The sequence below is a fragment of the Notothenia rossii genome (genome assembly GCF_949606895.1).
Source record: "Notothenia rossii genome assembly, contig: scaffold_292, whole genome shotgun sequence".
Classification (NCBI taxonomy): domain Eukaryota; kingdom Metazoa; phylum Chordata; class Actinopteri; order Perciformes; family Nototheniidae; genus Notothenia; species Notothenia rossii.
Window position 1 is genome coordinate 22930 of NW_027640256.1, and position 17576 is coordinate 40505.

General features: G+C 41.4%; 1 protein-coding gene across 1 annotated transcript in view; it reads right to left on the bottom strand.

Moving 5' to 3' along the window:
- Positions 1 to 16772, bottom strand: part of LOC307026881 (mRNA-capping enzyme-like) — a gene marked incomplete at its 5' end in the record, with an annotated part of 32653 nt that extends 15881 nt beyond the window's left edge. Inside the window, 2 exons of the mRNA XM_079695030.1 lie at positions 8082 to 8150; positions 16619 to 16772. Coding sequence (XP_079551156.1) covers positions 8082 to 8150; positions 16619 to 16772 — 223 coding nt within the window. The remainder of the gene's footprint in view (positions 1 to 8081; positions 8151 to 16618) is intronic.
- Between the last annotated feature and the right edge of the window lie 804 nt (positions 16773 to 17576).

A 17576-nucleotide genomic window follows, 5' to 3' on the forward strand; every position in this document is an offset into this window, starting at 1 on the left:
ACGGGATGCCATAAATAAACTACACAGAATCACACTACACACCTATGCAATGATTACGTTCAGGCAGACTGTAGAATACAACCTCTTTGGACAATTCATATACTTATTGAAAACAAGCTACAACATGTAATACCTTGAAAAATGCTGTTTAATACTTTTTAATAGCCTTCATTTTCGCTAAATTGATTTATCCACTTTTAATACTAGACCCCGCGGACACCCTGTAAATGTAAAGAAAAGCTATGGAGCCCGTCGATAAGTCGATAACCGCTTAATGCTCTGAAGCAGATTCGTTGTGTTCGTGTGCTGCAGACAAAAAGATGGACAAGTCTAATAAATCTGTTCCCCAGAGGATAGCTCCCTCTCCTTCAGCTCAGACACAATAGGTTTACAATGTGTTTTTCGGCTGTGTCTTGGTGTGAATGTACAATTTCTTGGAAAAAACAAGGCTTAGGAATACAGGTACAGTGGAAAGTCAAAGAGTAATAGCAAGGAATAGAAATAGCAAAGCACAGAATGTATTATACTAATTCCAGTGTTTCCCACAGATCTGAAATATACTTGTGGCGGTAGTCGGCCCGCCCCAGTAAAGTCTATGTGTGGGAAACCCTGAACTCTTTACACAAATAAAATGCACAATAACCAATTATTGGACTTCTTAAAAACTCACATAGTGTATATATCTAAAATAATAATTACTTGAATACTGCCATTTTCTGCTACTTCATATATCTCTACTACATCTTAGAGGGAGATATTATTATTTTTGTCTCCAGAACATCTATTTGATAACTTGAGTTTTGAGGACTGAGACAAAATATAATACAAAAATTACTTTATCAAGTATTATTATGGGTTAAGATAAATTGTATTGATTGCTTGGTGAAATTCACAAGCTCCTCTCGTACGAGCTGCGACATTAAACTGAGAAACACATTAATGCATCAATAATTATAACCAAGACATATCATTGTTATTATTCTGAATTGGGCCGTTGTGCATAATGAGTCCTTTTCATTTTGGTACTTTAATTACATTTTGAGGCCAATAATTCATCCACCACTGCATTTAAAATGATTGTTAAAGCCTCACTGGGTCCAATATTAATGTGAGTCACACCTTCTGCACTGACTTGGGTTTTGATGCTGAAATGATTTTAGTTTTTTATGTATTTACTTGTGCTATTCTTTAAACAGAGATCACTATGTGAAGTGCTCTCCTGTAGGCAATTCAACCATCTGTGTCAGTGGTACTGTTATAAACTCAAAATCTTTCCCTGTGTTCCCTAAACAAAGGAAGCATATTCCTCGTACACCATGTGCTGGATGAGATAACACACTCAGTGACTGCAGGTTACCTTTGTGCTAATACTAATGGACGATCACAGCCGCCCCTGCTGAGATTAACCCGGGGGCCACTCTAATCCCCTTCAAACATGAGAGATTAAAATTGCACTGGTGGGTGCAGAGGTGGATAAAATCAATGACTCTGGACAACAATCACAATGTGTGAGGCAGTGCTACTGGCCCCATGCAAACATTGGTGGTTAGTAGTGGTGTTGGTGATACAGTTATTCCCAGTGTTGCTGTAAACTGCAGTGAAAATGGCCTTTTAATCAGCAAGTAATGCGCCTGAAAAACAAATATGATCAAATATGTAGTTTGAAGGTCATTTCACTTTGTGGGACATACTTGCCAACCTTGAGACCCCAGAAATCGGGAGCATTTCAAAACCGGGAGGGGGGGGTTGGGGGTGCTAGTGGATCGCCGGAGCTGTAGATTAACATTATCATGCTTATTGTGGCCTGTAGTACCATCCTTGATGGAGCATATGTGTGGGCTGGACGTGTGTCAGGAAAAGAGTGAGCAGAGGGTAGAGTTGCCGATTCTTGTTCAGTGTTTCTGTGACTATCTGCCTCACCCTCTCAGACGTTCAGTTGCGCGCGCTACTAAAGAGACGCGCTACCATGGAAACCAAACAATGGTGTAGCTGTGTTAAAGTCCGAGTGGAAACAGTCGTGAGTAAATCTGATTTTGTCAGAAATCGGGAGAAATATGACCCCGGGAGGAAACTGGCAGAGGGCAGTGAAATCGGGAGTCTCCCGCGAAAATCGGGAGGGTTGGCAAGTATGGGGAGAGATGACATTTCTCACTTAATAAAGGATGGGTCACTATGACATTCAGAGAAGGATTTTCAATCTGAACCAAAATGTGATACAATTGAATGTAACCCTGCAATGTTCAAAAACATATTCTCGAAAATGTTACCCTGACACAGCGTTCACAGAAACCAGATGCTAATACAACACCAATCATAATCTCCTAAATTCTAGATATAGATTTGGCTAATCAAAGCAATTAAACAATGATTTCCTACAGAGGAGGGAACAAATCCAATGTGTTTCATAGAGAACAAAAAGCTGTCTGAAATGGCATTAAGAGCTCTCTCACACAACCCCAAATATTCGCTCCCACTGCACAGCATCCTTCTCAAATAATGTGTTATTTACACTCGTCACCATATCGAGGACATTTCAAACAGTAGCCACGGTGTCAATCAATAATAAATTACACAAGCTAAAGGTCAGGGCAAGTGAATGCATTTCAAAAAGTACATTAATTCACAAACTACACAACGCCAAACTTTGCTTTATATGCAAGGTAACATCAAATGAGGATGGCTTGCGGATAATGGAGAGCTCATTATTGGGGCTTCACTTTCTGTTTCTGCTGCAGACAAAACAGAAAACCGGGGGAAAATATATCTCAACATCACAAAGCGGTATTCTCTTGCTTTTCAAAAATCACCCCCCTAAGATAAGTTAAACAAAAAAATTGGCGAAAAGCAGCCATGCCCCTCGACGCCTTATCTGCCTCCAGCCCTTGTCCTTAACTTTCCCCTGTAAATATTTAATAACCTCTTGAAAATACTTCTCCATCGCTGTTTGCCATCGTGCTGAACGTTTGTATTTGGTGCAGGGCATCACATCAGACCATCTTCTTTAACATAAGGTTAAGTTTGCTATTACTGATTGTGTTAGCGCTTCTTTTATGTGAACAATCATGAACACTGCAACATGTGCGACAAGACTTTTTCTTACTTATCTTCAAATTCAAAAACACACTCAGTTGGAATAGGACTTCTCAAAGTTGACTTTCGCCTCTTTCAATAATTTCTTAAGAGTTTAAAAAATGGCGTTGCTGAGAACCAACTTTTTTATTGCAGACTAACAAACAGCAGGTGTGGTCTGTCACCTTGGCCTATGGAGGGTTAGGGTTGTTGTTACGAGGGGTCCACCGATTATCGGCCTGGCCGATTTTCGAGGCCGATATTCCGCATTTTACAGATTATCGGTATCAGCCTTTTTTTTTTTTTTTATCAAATTGCCGATACAACTTTGGCTCTGATGCGGCCGTTTCTCTGGCTGCAGTCACCGCTGTTCACGAGCAATGTCCCGCCAACAGCGCTATCTGATAGGCTATTACTGAAGTGTCAATCAACACTGAAGATTTTCCGGGCTGCAGCCAGCCAGAGAGGCGGGACCTTCTCAGACTACAGGCAGGTGCGAAGAACGCAGACACAGACAGAGGCAAGCAGCAGCAGTGAGCGGTGTTTCGAAGGTAAATCAGTTGAAAGCCGAAGTTCAATAAACATCCCTATCCCCTATGCTGAAGTTGCAAAAACACCACGATCTTATGATCCACCTCTATCAGTTTCCCAGTTACAAAGGGACAGGGGGGGGGGGGTGTCGGGTACTCGGATGATAGTGTTCAAGACAGCCATGTCTGAACTCGATCCTTAGAGTAATGTGTTACGGAACCTTCTCTTCAATATTGTTTCCACATAACGAGCATTTTGCGCTGCTCTTTTCCGATGTGGAAGCAGAATGTGTGAAAGCATACAGCACGATGTGTTTTTATACATCTCTAGACTGGAATAGCGGGGCCCAGTCCGTGAACTCGCCTCACATGTGCACACGCCAGGATAGAGGACATCAGACTCCAGAGAAAACTTGCTCGAGTCCGAGTCCAAGTCAGAGCGTCAATGTACAAGTCGAGTCCGAGTCATCGTGGGGGGGGGAACATTCACAAGTCCGAGTCCAAGTCAGCGTACGCGAGAATTCACGAGTCCAAGTCTGGTCAATCAGTGCGCGAGTCCGAGTCCAGTCACGAGTCCGGAAAATCGGCCCGAGTCCAGGACTCGAGTGCTCCATCTCTGGTAAAAAGGTAGGAGTATTGTATAAAAGCTGCTGTTGCGATGTTACATCAGATGGCTGACTAGTTGCACCATCCTTTAGCCACATTAGACTTGTCAGCTTTCCGACCTGGCCCGTTAGTTTGAGCGGCTGTGCAGACGGGAACCAGCTGCTCACCTTCTGTCAGAGTCATGAAAGTTTGAAATTGCTGAGAAACACCTCAATGAACAGTGATTTGATCCCAGATTGACAGAATGGGACTGAGCGCAGACAGCTTTCCTTTATCTATTTCTAAAATTGAGCATTTTGTCATGTACACTCTCGCAGTGCAGTGGAAGTTACATCCAATTCAAAAGGAAGAATTATATAAAGCAGGTGACTAAAAGCACCAGCGAAGGGAAAGGACCTGTCCATGCAATCAGTTTCCTTCTTGACGAAACATTTGCACATTGTCCTGGCTGATTCTATTCCTGCTTGTTGAACAGCAATCATTTCAAAAGTACCTGCCAAAACAAATCCCAGGCCTGGTTAAAGTGTCTACCTAATCCATGACTGGGATGTGGATGATGTTGTCGCAATTTCCTCGTCCGGTTCGATAAACGCCACACACATCCTTACGCCCAGAGGACCACAGTGCTTTCAACACCTTTTTCCGGCACCGTTGTTCATCACACTCACTGACAGAAGAAAAATAAATCAATAGCTGTCTGGCTCTCAATCAAACACCATTTTCTGCTCTGAATTGTGTACAACTTCAAAAACAAGCTCCTACAAATATTCTCCAAAGCACTTATGTGCACTTAAAAACTAAAGCAATGATTTTTCAATGTTATTAAGTTATCTTCCAGCAGAACAGAAATAAACTGTAGGAATAAGAAACTAAAACTAATTAACATCCCCTCTTCTCCACACACCAACATCTGTTTTAGAAAGAAGCAAAATCCACATTAGACAAGAAAGTATGTGAAAAACAGGCTGGGAATGATTATGTTGTACACAAAGTAATGCAGATTGGCAGGGATTGCAAGCACCTGCTAAAGTAAGGCATTTATGTTACCATGTTGATCAAGACAGTGACGCATTAACCAGCCATAGAGAGTTTGGTTTTTGGAGATGCAGCTGCTCGTGTTGTGGTGGAGAGGAAGGGCAGCTGTGTAAACTTGCCTCCTCCAAATTTAATTTCCAGCTCTCAGGAGATCTGCTGCCACCCGACTGCATACACTGTATGATAATTACTAAACAAATCACAGGAGGAGAGAACAAACTAAAAACCAAAACAAGAAGGAGAAACACACAGACTACATAATCGTTTTTATGTTGCTTTAAAACTGAATTACCATACCAGTTAAAGGGAACTTGATATGCTTTTTGGGGTTTTCCCTCTACAGAGGCTAGCGCTCCAACACATTGTACGTGATAGGCTAAGTGGCGGGACATCTCTTAGAGGTTGAACAATCACAACAGAGCCAGCCAGCTAACCAATCCGAGCAGACTGGGCTCTGGTTTCAGACAGAGGGTGAAAAAGAGGTGCTGCAGCACAGGCAGTATGTGAAAAATAAAGGGCTTTTTGAACATTAAAGCATGCAAACATTTCACAGTAGAGACACAAAATGTACATAAGAACATGAAAAAGATCATAATTTAGGGCCCTTTAACACAAACCGGCTCATCAATGGGTTAAAAGGAATTCAATGAAATACGGTATCGAGCTATGCTGAGCCCACCAACGATCCATATGGTACTCCTTAAAGGAAACTCTTCACCATGTCATAACATCTGCTTATTCCCTCGGATGGCAATTAGCTAGATTCAATACAGACTCAAACTAAGTACTACATTTTTAAATCACATCAGTTAAAAAAGGCAGAACATCTCTGCATTGCTGTTGTTAAAACCTCAATCTCAAGCAAAAAAAAAGCAGAAATGCCTGATTTAACAGGACTCAGTGGGCTGTGGCCAGGGAGCAATAAGCTGGCCGAGCAGCAGTTGTTGTACATGGCTGATTATATGCCTTTGACTGAATAGGCGTTCAGCATGTCCACGGTCAAAACAGACAAGCTGCAGGTGTCCACACACACAATGTTAACACCTATTATCCATGTTAGCAAGAGCTGTCCAGTTCTTTGACTTGCAAATTGGCTGGAGTCAGTCCAGCCAAAAACATTTTGCATTTTTTTTGCAATTTTTAAATACCCCCTCTCTGCTTGAAGGCATGCCAATGGATACAAATTAGACTCTGGTGTACAAAATGAATGCATTAAATATTCAAAATGGTTTTCCATCAGCAGCAAACTTAAATACAAGTGTGGAAGAGAGTTATTAACTGTTACATATATTAAAAGGTGGGGTAGGTAATTCAGTTCAGAAACACTTTTTGTTATATTCCATGGAATGCTCTTAACATCCCGATAGCAATGAATACATTAAATGCTTTGACAATAAACATTTTTTAAAAAGTCTTCTGTGGAAGCCGTGGCGCTGTAAAGAGCACGACCAATCATCTGAGCCGGCCCGGCTAAAGTAACTGGATGGCCTACCTGTCTGTCAGCCTTCCATCTGTGCACAAACTTATCTCGTGCCCTCATTGGTCATGTGCGCGTTCGTGTGTGTTGGAGGAGGGGCTCTGTAAGGAAGTCTGAAGGAAGGGGCAGATTTTTTCCGGTTGTGTACTTTCAAATTCTTGCGCACTCGAGCGGGTTTCTCCATTCTTAACTACCCTACCTTTAAGAGTGCAGTCATGTTCAATTCGGGCATGTTTACATGATTAGGATTAGGACTCCTTTTTCATGAGATTCGGTGAAAGGATATGGCATTGGCCAGGGACAAACCTATTACATTATGGAGGAAAGTTGTATCCCAGGGTGGACACACAAATTATCTTTCACTTTTGTAAACATCGCAAGGCATGGCACTTGCCCTGCAGTGACAACATTCCTCTGGGAAGGCCCCTCAAGCCAAAACAACAAGTCGAAAACAGCTATCGACAAGTTTTTCTTAAAAGCTCAGAGCAATGTAAAATACACTTTTTTTTGTTGCATCCATGTTGTTTCTACTTAAAGCTCTTGGAGCCACCAAAGTCTGACAATGGGATCATCTTAACTAAGGAGCACGTGAATGTATCATTAGGCTCTCCAAGCAGCAGTCTAGTTATTAGTTTAACTTAAAAAATATGATCTCGTCATGGCTTCAATAGTTATATTTTAACACCAATCTATTTAAGGAATGACTTAACATGAAATCACCTAAAATGTTAAAGATGCAAATCAAGCAATGAAATTTGAGGGCAGAATTTCACTTCAGATTGAGATGTAGAAGCTTTACATCAACAGTATATACAGCAAGACTAATATTCAAGAGCTGAGAATAATGTGCATAAATATTCTCAAGTCAGCAGGAACTACGTATAGCTATCACAACATTTTCTACATTATTAAATCGGTCCTATTCCTGCTTTAGTGCTACGAGCGATAGGTTATTTGATACATTACACAGTGGAATATGGGCCTTTGAGTCCGTCACATGAGAAGAAATAAGGAACAGTATTAACGTCGGAGATATCAGTGACTTTCTGCTGTTCTAACAACCAATTAAATTGGTATTCTTCCCCAAGCTGTTTCCGTTGTAACACACTCACTGCCATGTGTCCGTTTGACTGTGCAGCCTCCTATAGAGAGCCCTGCGTTTGTGTGAATTCATGTAGGTGTGTGGTTTCCCTTACAATAACAGAGGGCGAGACAGAATGACAAACGGCCGGTGGTAGTGACAAGCTGTCCCAATCCTATGTAGTAGCTTCTGGAGAGAAAAAAACGCTCTGCCTGACAATCTTTGGCAACGAGGCGAAGGCTTTGAAAAACAGACAAATCGTCATACATAGATGGAGGCTTACCCCGCACGGCTGGAAGATAAGCCCGTCGACTTCATGGCTGACCTGGGACGTGAAGCTGCCTTCAAGAAGCTGAAAAATAGATAGAAGGGGAACACAGTTTCAGTCAAGAAAACCAATAAATGCCAAGAAGGGCACACATGAAATGACATTGATTTATTATGTCAATTACAGCTAGAGTCTTTCAACAATACCTAACCGGCTAAAAATAAGTGAAGTTCAACATAGACTCAAGAATTCCTTCAGAGATTTAAGCCCAAGTCTGTACTCTGTTTCCATCCATCTAGCCTGAAACTAAGCGCTGATGTTTTTGATTAATAATGCATGACTGAGAGATCAATATCTGTAACCTGACAGCCCAGATTCAGGACAGGAATAGCAACAAATCATTCAGATCCCGAGGAGTGGAAAGAGTGGATTTCATCTCTCTCAGCACAGCTTCTGGAGAGAGAAGAAACCTACGGCATCGAATTAGACGAGATATTCCCAGGAGATGTGGCAGAGCTACTGTACAACAAAAGTACATTTTCTACATCGTGGAGCACATCAACAGCCATGGCAACTACAGGGAGGAATATTAGAGGCTCAATGAGGCTGAATTTGAACATTAACATATGGAAACACATGAAGTGATCTCCTCAAATTAGGATGTTTTCCTTTTCGACTCTTCTCTGATGGGACTTGTCTCCTCCTCTGAAACTTAGGGGAATTGATGTAATAACTTTTTTCCACCTCAACAAAGCACAGGAAAAAGACCCAGACATCAACAACATACCTTTTGGGGCTAATGGCCTGATGGCAGCAATGACATTTTACAAAAACACAGAAAAATGTAAGAACAACATTGGGAATATTTTGTGTTACAAACTTCATTTCTGGCAGGGGTTTCAAAGTCTGACACGGTTTGTTGCTTATTTCGGGATGCAAACAGGAAGTACAAAGCATGACATGCAGTTAGGTAGCTGTTAGAACAGGGGTGTCAAACTCAAACAGGGGTGTCAAACTCAAATACGCAGTGGGCCAAAATAAAAAAATCAGTACTAGTCGAGGGCCGGACTGGTTCAATGTTTATTGCAAAAGGTATTGAAATGAACTTATTGCGCATATTAAACCTGGAACTAACAAAGCTTAAATTATTGCCAATGAAAAAAACATTAAACATTAAATAATCAGCAGCATTCATTTCTTATGGCTCTATCTGCATCTTTATTTCTTATGATTACATTTTATTACAGCTTCAAAAAAACAATTTCCCTCAAAGAAAAAAACAAACATGCCCTGTTGTCGCAAGAAATAAAGTGCAGAAGGAAACATCCATTGAAACTCAAGTGTGCTGCTGTGATGCTAGTTCAAACCAGATACTTGGCATCTCATCTTGGGTGCAATTTCGTTAATGTTTGGGGTCAGGCTTTGAGCTGAGGAAGTCCTCAGGGTTGAGTGAAGGTGTGCGTGCAATATACCGGCGAGCCAGATCTAATAGTAATTAGAAATTATCCTGCGGGCCGAAATTAAATCCACCACCGGCCTGATTTGGCCCCCGGGCCTTGAGTTGGACACATATGTACTGTATTAGAACATACTTCTGGCAAGAAATAAGGAGCTTATTGTGATTCCTAAGCAGAGATGATAAGTGTTCATTTGCGTTCATTAGAGATAGATATATCACCTAGAAGTGGAAGTGTACACTGCTTCTAAAAAATATGTCTGTGTTTAGATTTGACTAAGTGACAACTCAGAAAAGAGGTCTTGAACTGACCTTTAATAAAAATGTGGGAAAAAAAAAAAAAAAATGAGCCTCTATCAGTGATGGAGTTTGAGAAGAAAACTTGTATAATGTCAAAAATAATGTGCAGTCAAGTGCGAATGGTGAGACTGAGGCTTTTATGCGCTTAGACGAGGTGAGTATTTGAAGGTTGGCTGAGTGCTTCATCTTCAGTGATATTTCAAAACGCGAGACACTGAAAAGCAAGACCTTCGACTCAATGTTTTATAAGTGAACCGAAGACATGGGATGAAACTGAACCTGCACTGAAAATTCAACCATGTCATTTTCAAAAGAATAAACGATGAAAAATGTTTTTATGTGATGTTGTGCCCTCCGTGATGGATGACAAGTCTGAACAGAATTCATTTCCATACTGGTATGAAGGGAAACTGGCTGTTGCTGCTTGGAGGGTCGGAAATCAATCTAAAAACATATCACATGCCTTGGACGGGTCGACTGTAATGTAATACGAAATTCCAAATCTGATAAATGATTGTTCATAACTACACAGAGCAGAATCTGTAAGGTAAAAAGTAGACATGAACAGAGATTGCAGAACCACTGTTGACCATCAGCTGTCCGTGAAAGTTTTACATGAATATGGATTTAATTGCAATCCTTTGGGTTAAAATTCTCTTGGTGATCTTTGCTATTCTGTATGTGCATGCAGACGGTAAATATATTTAGGCGGGCAGGAAATGGCCTTGGTCAATAAAACAGAAAGCGTATGCATTAGTGCTCTGCAGCGGATATCAGGTATCATATCTAAACCATCAAGATGAACTTAAGCAGAGAGCAATGCATTTTAGCTTACAGCGAGGTATTGAAAAGTAGAATAACATCGCGCTTGAGTATCCTTTTAAAAACAGATTTGTCTCCCGTCTGAATTATAGAAAACGATAAAGCGGAATGATTAAGTTAAAATTAAAAATGCATGCTTCTCTGTCCAGCTCTGACTTTTCAATTAGCGGGCATGGACAATGTGAGTGCCTGTTGACTGGGAGATAGCAAAGTGTTCGGCAGATATGGAGAGCGTCAACAATCGCCAGAGCCAAGATGCATTCACTACGCAGGAGATGGCAGATTGTCATCGTAGGACCCGGTGCTGCCCGGGGACAAACCGAATTATAACCTCAATGACAAAAAAAAGTAAGCGGGTTATATAACATAATTACATTTGTACATCATGCGAGGCTGGTAAACCGTTTTATACGTAGCAGCACCGCAGGCTCTTCTGTGAAAGATGCGTTTGAAGCTGCACAGTGGATAACCACATATGATGAAACATTTAGTCTTCCTTAAACAGGGTATATGCAGGAATCCTGAAGTCAAATTTAATACCTTTTAAGACCTTTTTTAAGACCCTTTCCATACATTTTAAGACCTCATCGCAACTTTGAGTTCTAACTGGTTACATTGGCGACACACTTTACCTCACATTTACTATATTGATTGTAAGATAGCAAAACTAAACAGAGTGCAGACAGACTACTGAAGCCTTCTTTCCAAATGAACTTCAACCTCTCTGTGAAGGTCAGGTTTAATGCAGTATGCTGCTTTGTTGCTTCTGTAGTCTGTGCTCTTTCATTCCAGTAAAACTCCTCAGAAAACATTAGAAACCAGTATTTGACCAATAAACAAAACAATTGACAAAACTTTGAACTATGAAATATGTTAAACTTTGGTTAGCTTCAGCGGGGTAATGCCATATAGGAGCTCCCTCACAAATACCCAGGGGTTAAATTGGGCTGGGGCTGTCCGGGGCTAAGCCCTGACACATAGGACGAGGCTCTGACGTCATCACCGTCACACATTTGTCATATGTTTACAAAAAAGGATATATATGTTATGACTTTTCTCGTTCTTAATATAGACTATATTTAGGGTCTATATGTGTTGACTTTACTTTAAAATAGCAGATCTCTGTGACCGAATATAGTTTGGCTTAGACCCCGGCCCCACACGGTAAAACGCATACGCAAGCGCAAAAAAGGCTTCCTTTCACACGCATTCGATTCATTAACGTGTCCGTTCACACTAGACCGCTGCAAATGCTGGAAACGATGTAGTACATATGTCATACCTGTAAGTGGCGCTGCTGCCGCCCGAAATACACCAAAAGCAGCGAAGAAGAACCCGGAGCATGGTTGCCATGGTTGCCCTTCTGTTTATTCTCAGCGGTGGACGGCGTGTTCTCCTGCTGTATCTCTCAGGTAGTCCACCAGCAGATGAAAAACACCCACCTCTCCGCCTCTTCCAAGGAACGAGGGGACCGTGCGGCAGTTTCCGTAAAAAAAATGTTCCGCCGGTCAACATGTCCGTTAAAGTTTGAATCTTCCGTACAAAATTAGGAAAGTGCCGGTTAGAGGTCTTCTTTGTTATTTATTGAGCTTTAAAACAAATTGATAGCGACTCTGTTCTCTGTATAATAATATAATAATATTTAATAAACGGTGACTGCCTCTCTTTTCCTCCCCCTCTTCTGACAGCCCAGCAGCAGCAGGAGACGTGGGGAGAGGGAGGCGGGCTCTTTCATCGTTATCAGAAAATGATCATATAGGGCACACACGGAGCCGTTGGACCCCCAGAGCGTTGCGTATGCCGGTCTACCCACCTTGGGACCCGTTACCGTAGTCGTTTATCCCCCCCCCCACACACACACACACACACACAGAGCGGAGCAAGGCAACGAAACTTAAAATAATAAGCAGCATTTTACGGCGCGCTATGCATGGGGCCGCCTTGTGGGGTTTCCCGACATGTCGTTTCAGTAAATTAAAGGGTGTTTCATGTTGTCGTTGCTGTGGGACTTCTTAATACCTTGGAAAATGCCATTTAATACTTTTTAATACTTTTTAAAAGCCTTAATTTTCGCTAAATTGATTTATCAACTTTTAATACTTTTTAAGACCCCGCGGACACCCTGTTAAAACGTCTCTTTAAAGTGACACTACACATTCACATTATATTTCCAGCCAAGTAGGACATTTATCCATATTTTGAGACGAATGAAGATCCATTCTGCACATCCTTAAGTTACAACAAACCTTCTGAGGTCATTGTATAGTCATTTAAAACAAAATATTTAAAATCATTAGGGCTGTCAAACGATTACAATTTTTAATCAGATTAATCACAGCTTAAAAAATAATTAATCATGATTAATCACCATTCGAAATATGTCCAAAATATGCCATTTCTTTATGTATATTGTTGTGGGAATGGAAAGATAAATGAAAGAAGGTGGATATATCAATACAGTATGTATGTATGTTTATTATAACATTGTTCTGTGTGTCAAAATGAAAGACAGCCCACACACCTATCAATCATCAAACCGTGGGGTCCTATTTCATTACGTGTTGATTTCTATCAACAAGATGTACTAGAGCAAAAGCCGGGACTTCCTGCAACAACACCACGCCGTTATCTTGATTCTGATTGGCCAGAAGACATTATCAAAGATGTTCTATTGAGAAGACGATCACTACGTGACAAAAGTTTTCAAAACCGTTTCTAGTCTTCGGTATTTCCAGACAAGTGGCTCCTGAAATCAATCTTACTAACTGCTGTCTGTGCAATTCTCGGCGCGAGTTGGCGGACTTTATTTAGCTTACTTTAACATCATTTTTCATGGTGGGGCTAAGGTGGGGCTAAGCCATTTCTTGCTATGGCTGTAGCCTACCCCAGCGCTGCCACTGGTGGGATGTATGGGGCGGGCCATTCTGCACATGCGTTAAATGCGTTAAATATTTTAACGCAATTAATTCAAAAAATTAATTACCGCCGTTAACGCAATAATTTTGACAGCATTAAAAATCATACATTGTTCAAATCAATGTTCACTAGTTTTCCGTCTTCTAACAAGCATTTTTTGGGGCATTGCTACGTGTTTTACGCCCATTAATTAACTGTCAATTAATAACTGTGAACCTGTGTGAAAGTGGCTGCAGGAGTAATGCCGTGGAAAATAAAGTGGACACATTGGACTAATGTATTTCTCATGTATTTACTTGAGGAGTGTAACAGTCTTATTGCTCCATACTTATCTGACACATTTGTTTTGTCTATTCAATGTTGCATAAGGTTGAGTGGCAAATAAGTCACACGCTTCATGTAAGTTTGCTGCCGTGTTAACTCACATTTGTTCTTATGCTTAAAACGAGCATCCAAATAAAAACAGGTGGACGGAAAGACACAGATGTAATTGTGTTTAAAATGTGTTTTTCTAGTCTCTCAAACAGAACTTGTACACCGTGTTCTCACTTTGGCTCGCTTTAGCAGATTTAACCTCTAATGGGTTTGCTTGAAACCCTTGCAAATCCTGTCTCTCCGGCTGCAGAGCGTTGGTTTGAATAGAATAGACATAAACATCCTGCGTCCGTTATATTTATACCACTGGATGTTTCCACCTTTCCACAGAACGCTTTGATGCAAAACATCGCTACGTCTCTAAAGATGCGTTTCGGGGAAGTAAATTAAGTCATCAGCACTTTTCGTCTGCGCACATTTATCTACAGCCACAGAAAAACGGTTTGGTCTCGGCGTTATCTGCAAAGAAAGCAGAGCAACACCAGTGCTCTCCACAATGATGAATGAGTCACAGCAGATCACACAAAGCTTGACGATCACGCTGACATGGAGAAGGCAGATAGCCAGACTAAAGAGAACTGGTGCTTTTATGAGGGAACGGCGTGTAGGCGGCGAATCTGGGAGTTCCATTTCAGTTCTCTTGCCATCTTAACACACCCACCCACCATCTTCGCCGAGCACACTGAACCTTGGAGGGAGAAATGAGCCGAGAGAAGACTTCCACTCACACGTCCTCCTACAGTAGGGGAAGTTCCTACAAAGCAGAGAGGGGGGCAGCGACCCTGCTTTCATGGTAAACCTTTTTCAGGAACAAACACCAAGTTGTGCCCGGTACAGTAGGGCTGTGTGGGCGGAGGAGAACAGCAAAGCTCCATTAAGAGATCAGGCTTTTGTGTTGCAGACTCCCAGGCAAAGAGGGGCCAACGGAAGAGCTCGAGGAAAGAAATCCACCCCTAACATGGCTAAGAAAGGTCCCTCGAGAGAGAGAGACAGGATGTCAGGGTGATGGAAGTGAGACCATTTTCCTCTCCAGTGGTTTTATGTTTGAGCTCGTTTCACAACAGGACACAATGATGAACGATAGCTGGCTTGGTGTAGCCAGATGGCATCGAGAAGACATGAAGTATGGCAATTGTCTTTACTGATCGACAGCAAATCGCTATTTATATTAGCCAATTAAACAGAATTACTAAAAACTAAATGATGTGCTATTAATCCTTATTGACATTTAACTCTAATCTTAATTCATAATAGATCAGAAACAGTAAAACAAAGTTATGTCACATTCAACTGAAGAAATCAACGTTCACAGTGGTTGCAAAATGCCTCTTTTATGTGATTAATAAATATTAAAAAGGTACATTTAATTCAAAGGAAACCTGAAAGAGGCCGTATTATGTTCATTAACCAGGTTCAGGTTAAACAAAAACAATGTTATAGGAACATTTGACTGGATTTTAATGTCTTGCTTTGTGTGAAAGACAAAAGATATTCAGTGATAAAAAGAAGATTGAAGCTGATTGAGGGAAGTTGGCATTTTTCTCACCTGATTGTTTCAGCTCCATTCAGATCACAGACACTGAACTAGACACTGAATGCATCCCAGAGAAACAAATGAGCCACATCTGTGTGCCGAGAAACAGCTCGATCTATTACAGTGTTGATCTTGATCTGTTTTCATTATTTTGTGAAGCTATTTGAGTAATTTCTCAAAAAGAGTAAATATAGGCTTCTATACATACGTGGCAAAACAAGGCTAATTCACTTAGTATAATATTAACTTAAAAGGGAAACACTGACAAACGTTTTGTAGTCCTACCAGCATTGCTTGGAGGTGATTGTATGCCCAGAGGTGTATGCGTTTAAAAGTGAGTCTTATATTTAGTTATTCCACTGGATTTCTGTTCTAAGAGATTAGCATACAAAGTGGGATGGTGTTGTCTTTTTAGGTTTTTCTGCAACAAAGCATCCCAGGTGGGCAAATTACTGTGACCTTGACTTTCAATGTCCATTTCGTTGTGTGATTTTGAAAACACATTGTATGGGCTGGACTATGACTGTTCGACTGGAATACAAAATAAGCAGAGATGAGGAGACTACTGAAAAGGTTTCTATTCTTTTTTTTACCATAGGTGATGTCCAGAAGGGAGTAAAACCAAGGTCAGAGCAAACAGGAGGCAGGAAAGGTTTTACCGTAGAATACAAACTATCTCTTCATTCAGTCATTTATAATAAACCAAATGAATGAATGTCAGCACCATAGAAGGTGTCAAATACAGCAATGTGCAAAAGTATCCCACTGAGAGTGAAACAACTTTTCTGTAAACTAAAGCCCCTGACACACCAACCCGATTTTGGGAGTCAGAGGCCGTCAGAGGCAGTCGGGCATTCGCGGCGCCCTAGGTTGGTGTTTCCCACACCGTCGTCTCTTTACGGCAAATTTTCACGCCTCCCGCAGCCGATTCAAATTGTTGAATCGGTAGACAGTTGGCCAAAGAAAGTCGGCCAAAGAAATCACTCTGATTGGTTGTTGCCTCTTTTGAATGACGAATACACACTACCGCTGCCTGCTGGTAAGTTATTGCCACTCGTCAACTGAAGTCTTTGCGGTGTGTTCGTATAGGCGGTAGGGGTGTAACGGTATACAGTTGCAAGAAAAAGTATGTGAACCCTTTGGAATTACCTGGATTTCTGCATAAGCCACTGCTGTCCAGAAAAAACATTGCTGCACGTTTGAAGTTTGCAAAAGAGCACCTGGATGTTCCACAGCACTACTGGCAACATATTCTGTGGACAGATGAAACCAAAGTTGAGTTGTTTGGAAGGAACACACAACGCTATGTGTGGAGAAAAAAAGGCACGGCACACCAACATCAAAACCTCATCCCAACTGTGAAGTATGGTGGAGGGAGCATCACGGTTTGGGGCTGCTTTGCTGCCTCAGGGCCTGGACAGATCGCCATCATCGACAGAAAAATGAATTCTCAAGTTTATCAAGACATTTTGCTGGAGAACTTAAGGTAGCGTAGCCTACGCAGGCGACGTAGCGGACGTAAAAGTCTGGATGCCTTCGGTACGCGTTCTTTGGTCTCAGGTTGGTGTGTAGCGGCCTTAACTCATAATGTTTTCAACAAAAGTCAACCTAAAAATGATTTATAAGAGACGAACATGATCAATAAAAATGTTTTTCTAACAGTGGTTTATGGCTTTATAGATGAATAAAGAACTGAGAAGTTGACCTGCAGTAAAGCTTTCTAAAAGTATTGATCAATACAAGTCAGACATATATATTGTGTGTAAAATATGTATAGATTATCAATATGCGTATGCAAGCAGCACAGTGCCGCATGTTCTCAGTAACAAAGCAATGACGTGGCTCTTTTTCTGTGTAATATCATTGGCTTCTCCTCAGCACACCTGAATTGATATGATGGATTTTTGATTCCTAAAGCCTTTGTGTTTTGTCTCCGCTCAGGGCCTAGGTTTAGGTGTGGGGGCTGAATCAAAAGCGGAGAGGATGGATTGATATTTCAGTCAGACCACAGGGCTGGAGGCTCCTTTCAAGTCTAGTGTGAACCGCTCTCTGAAGCCGCTGTACAGTTCCTTATTAGAAAGAAAGCCCGCTGAGTGCATGGGCAGGG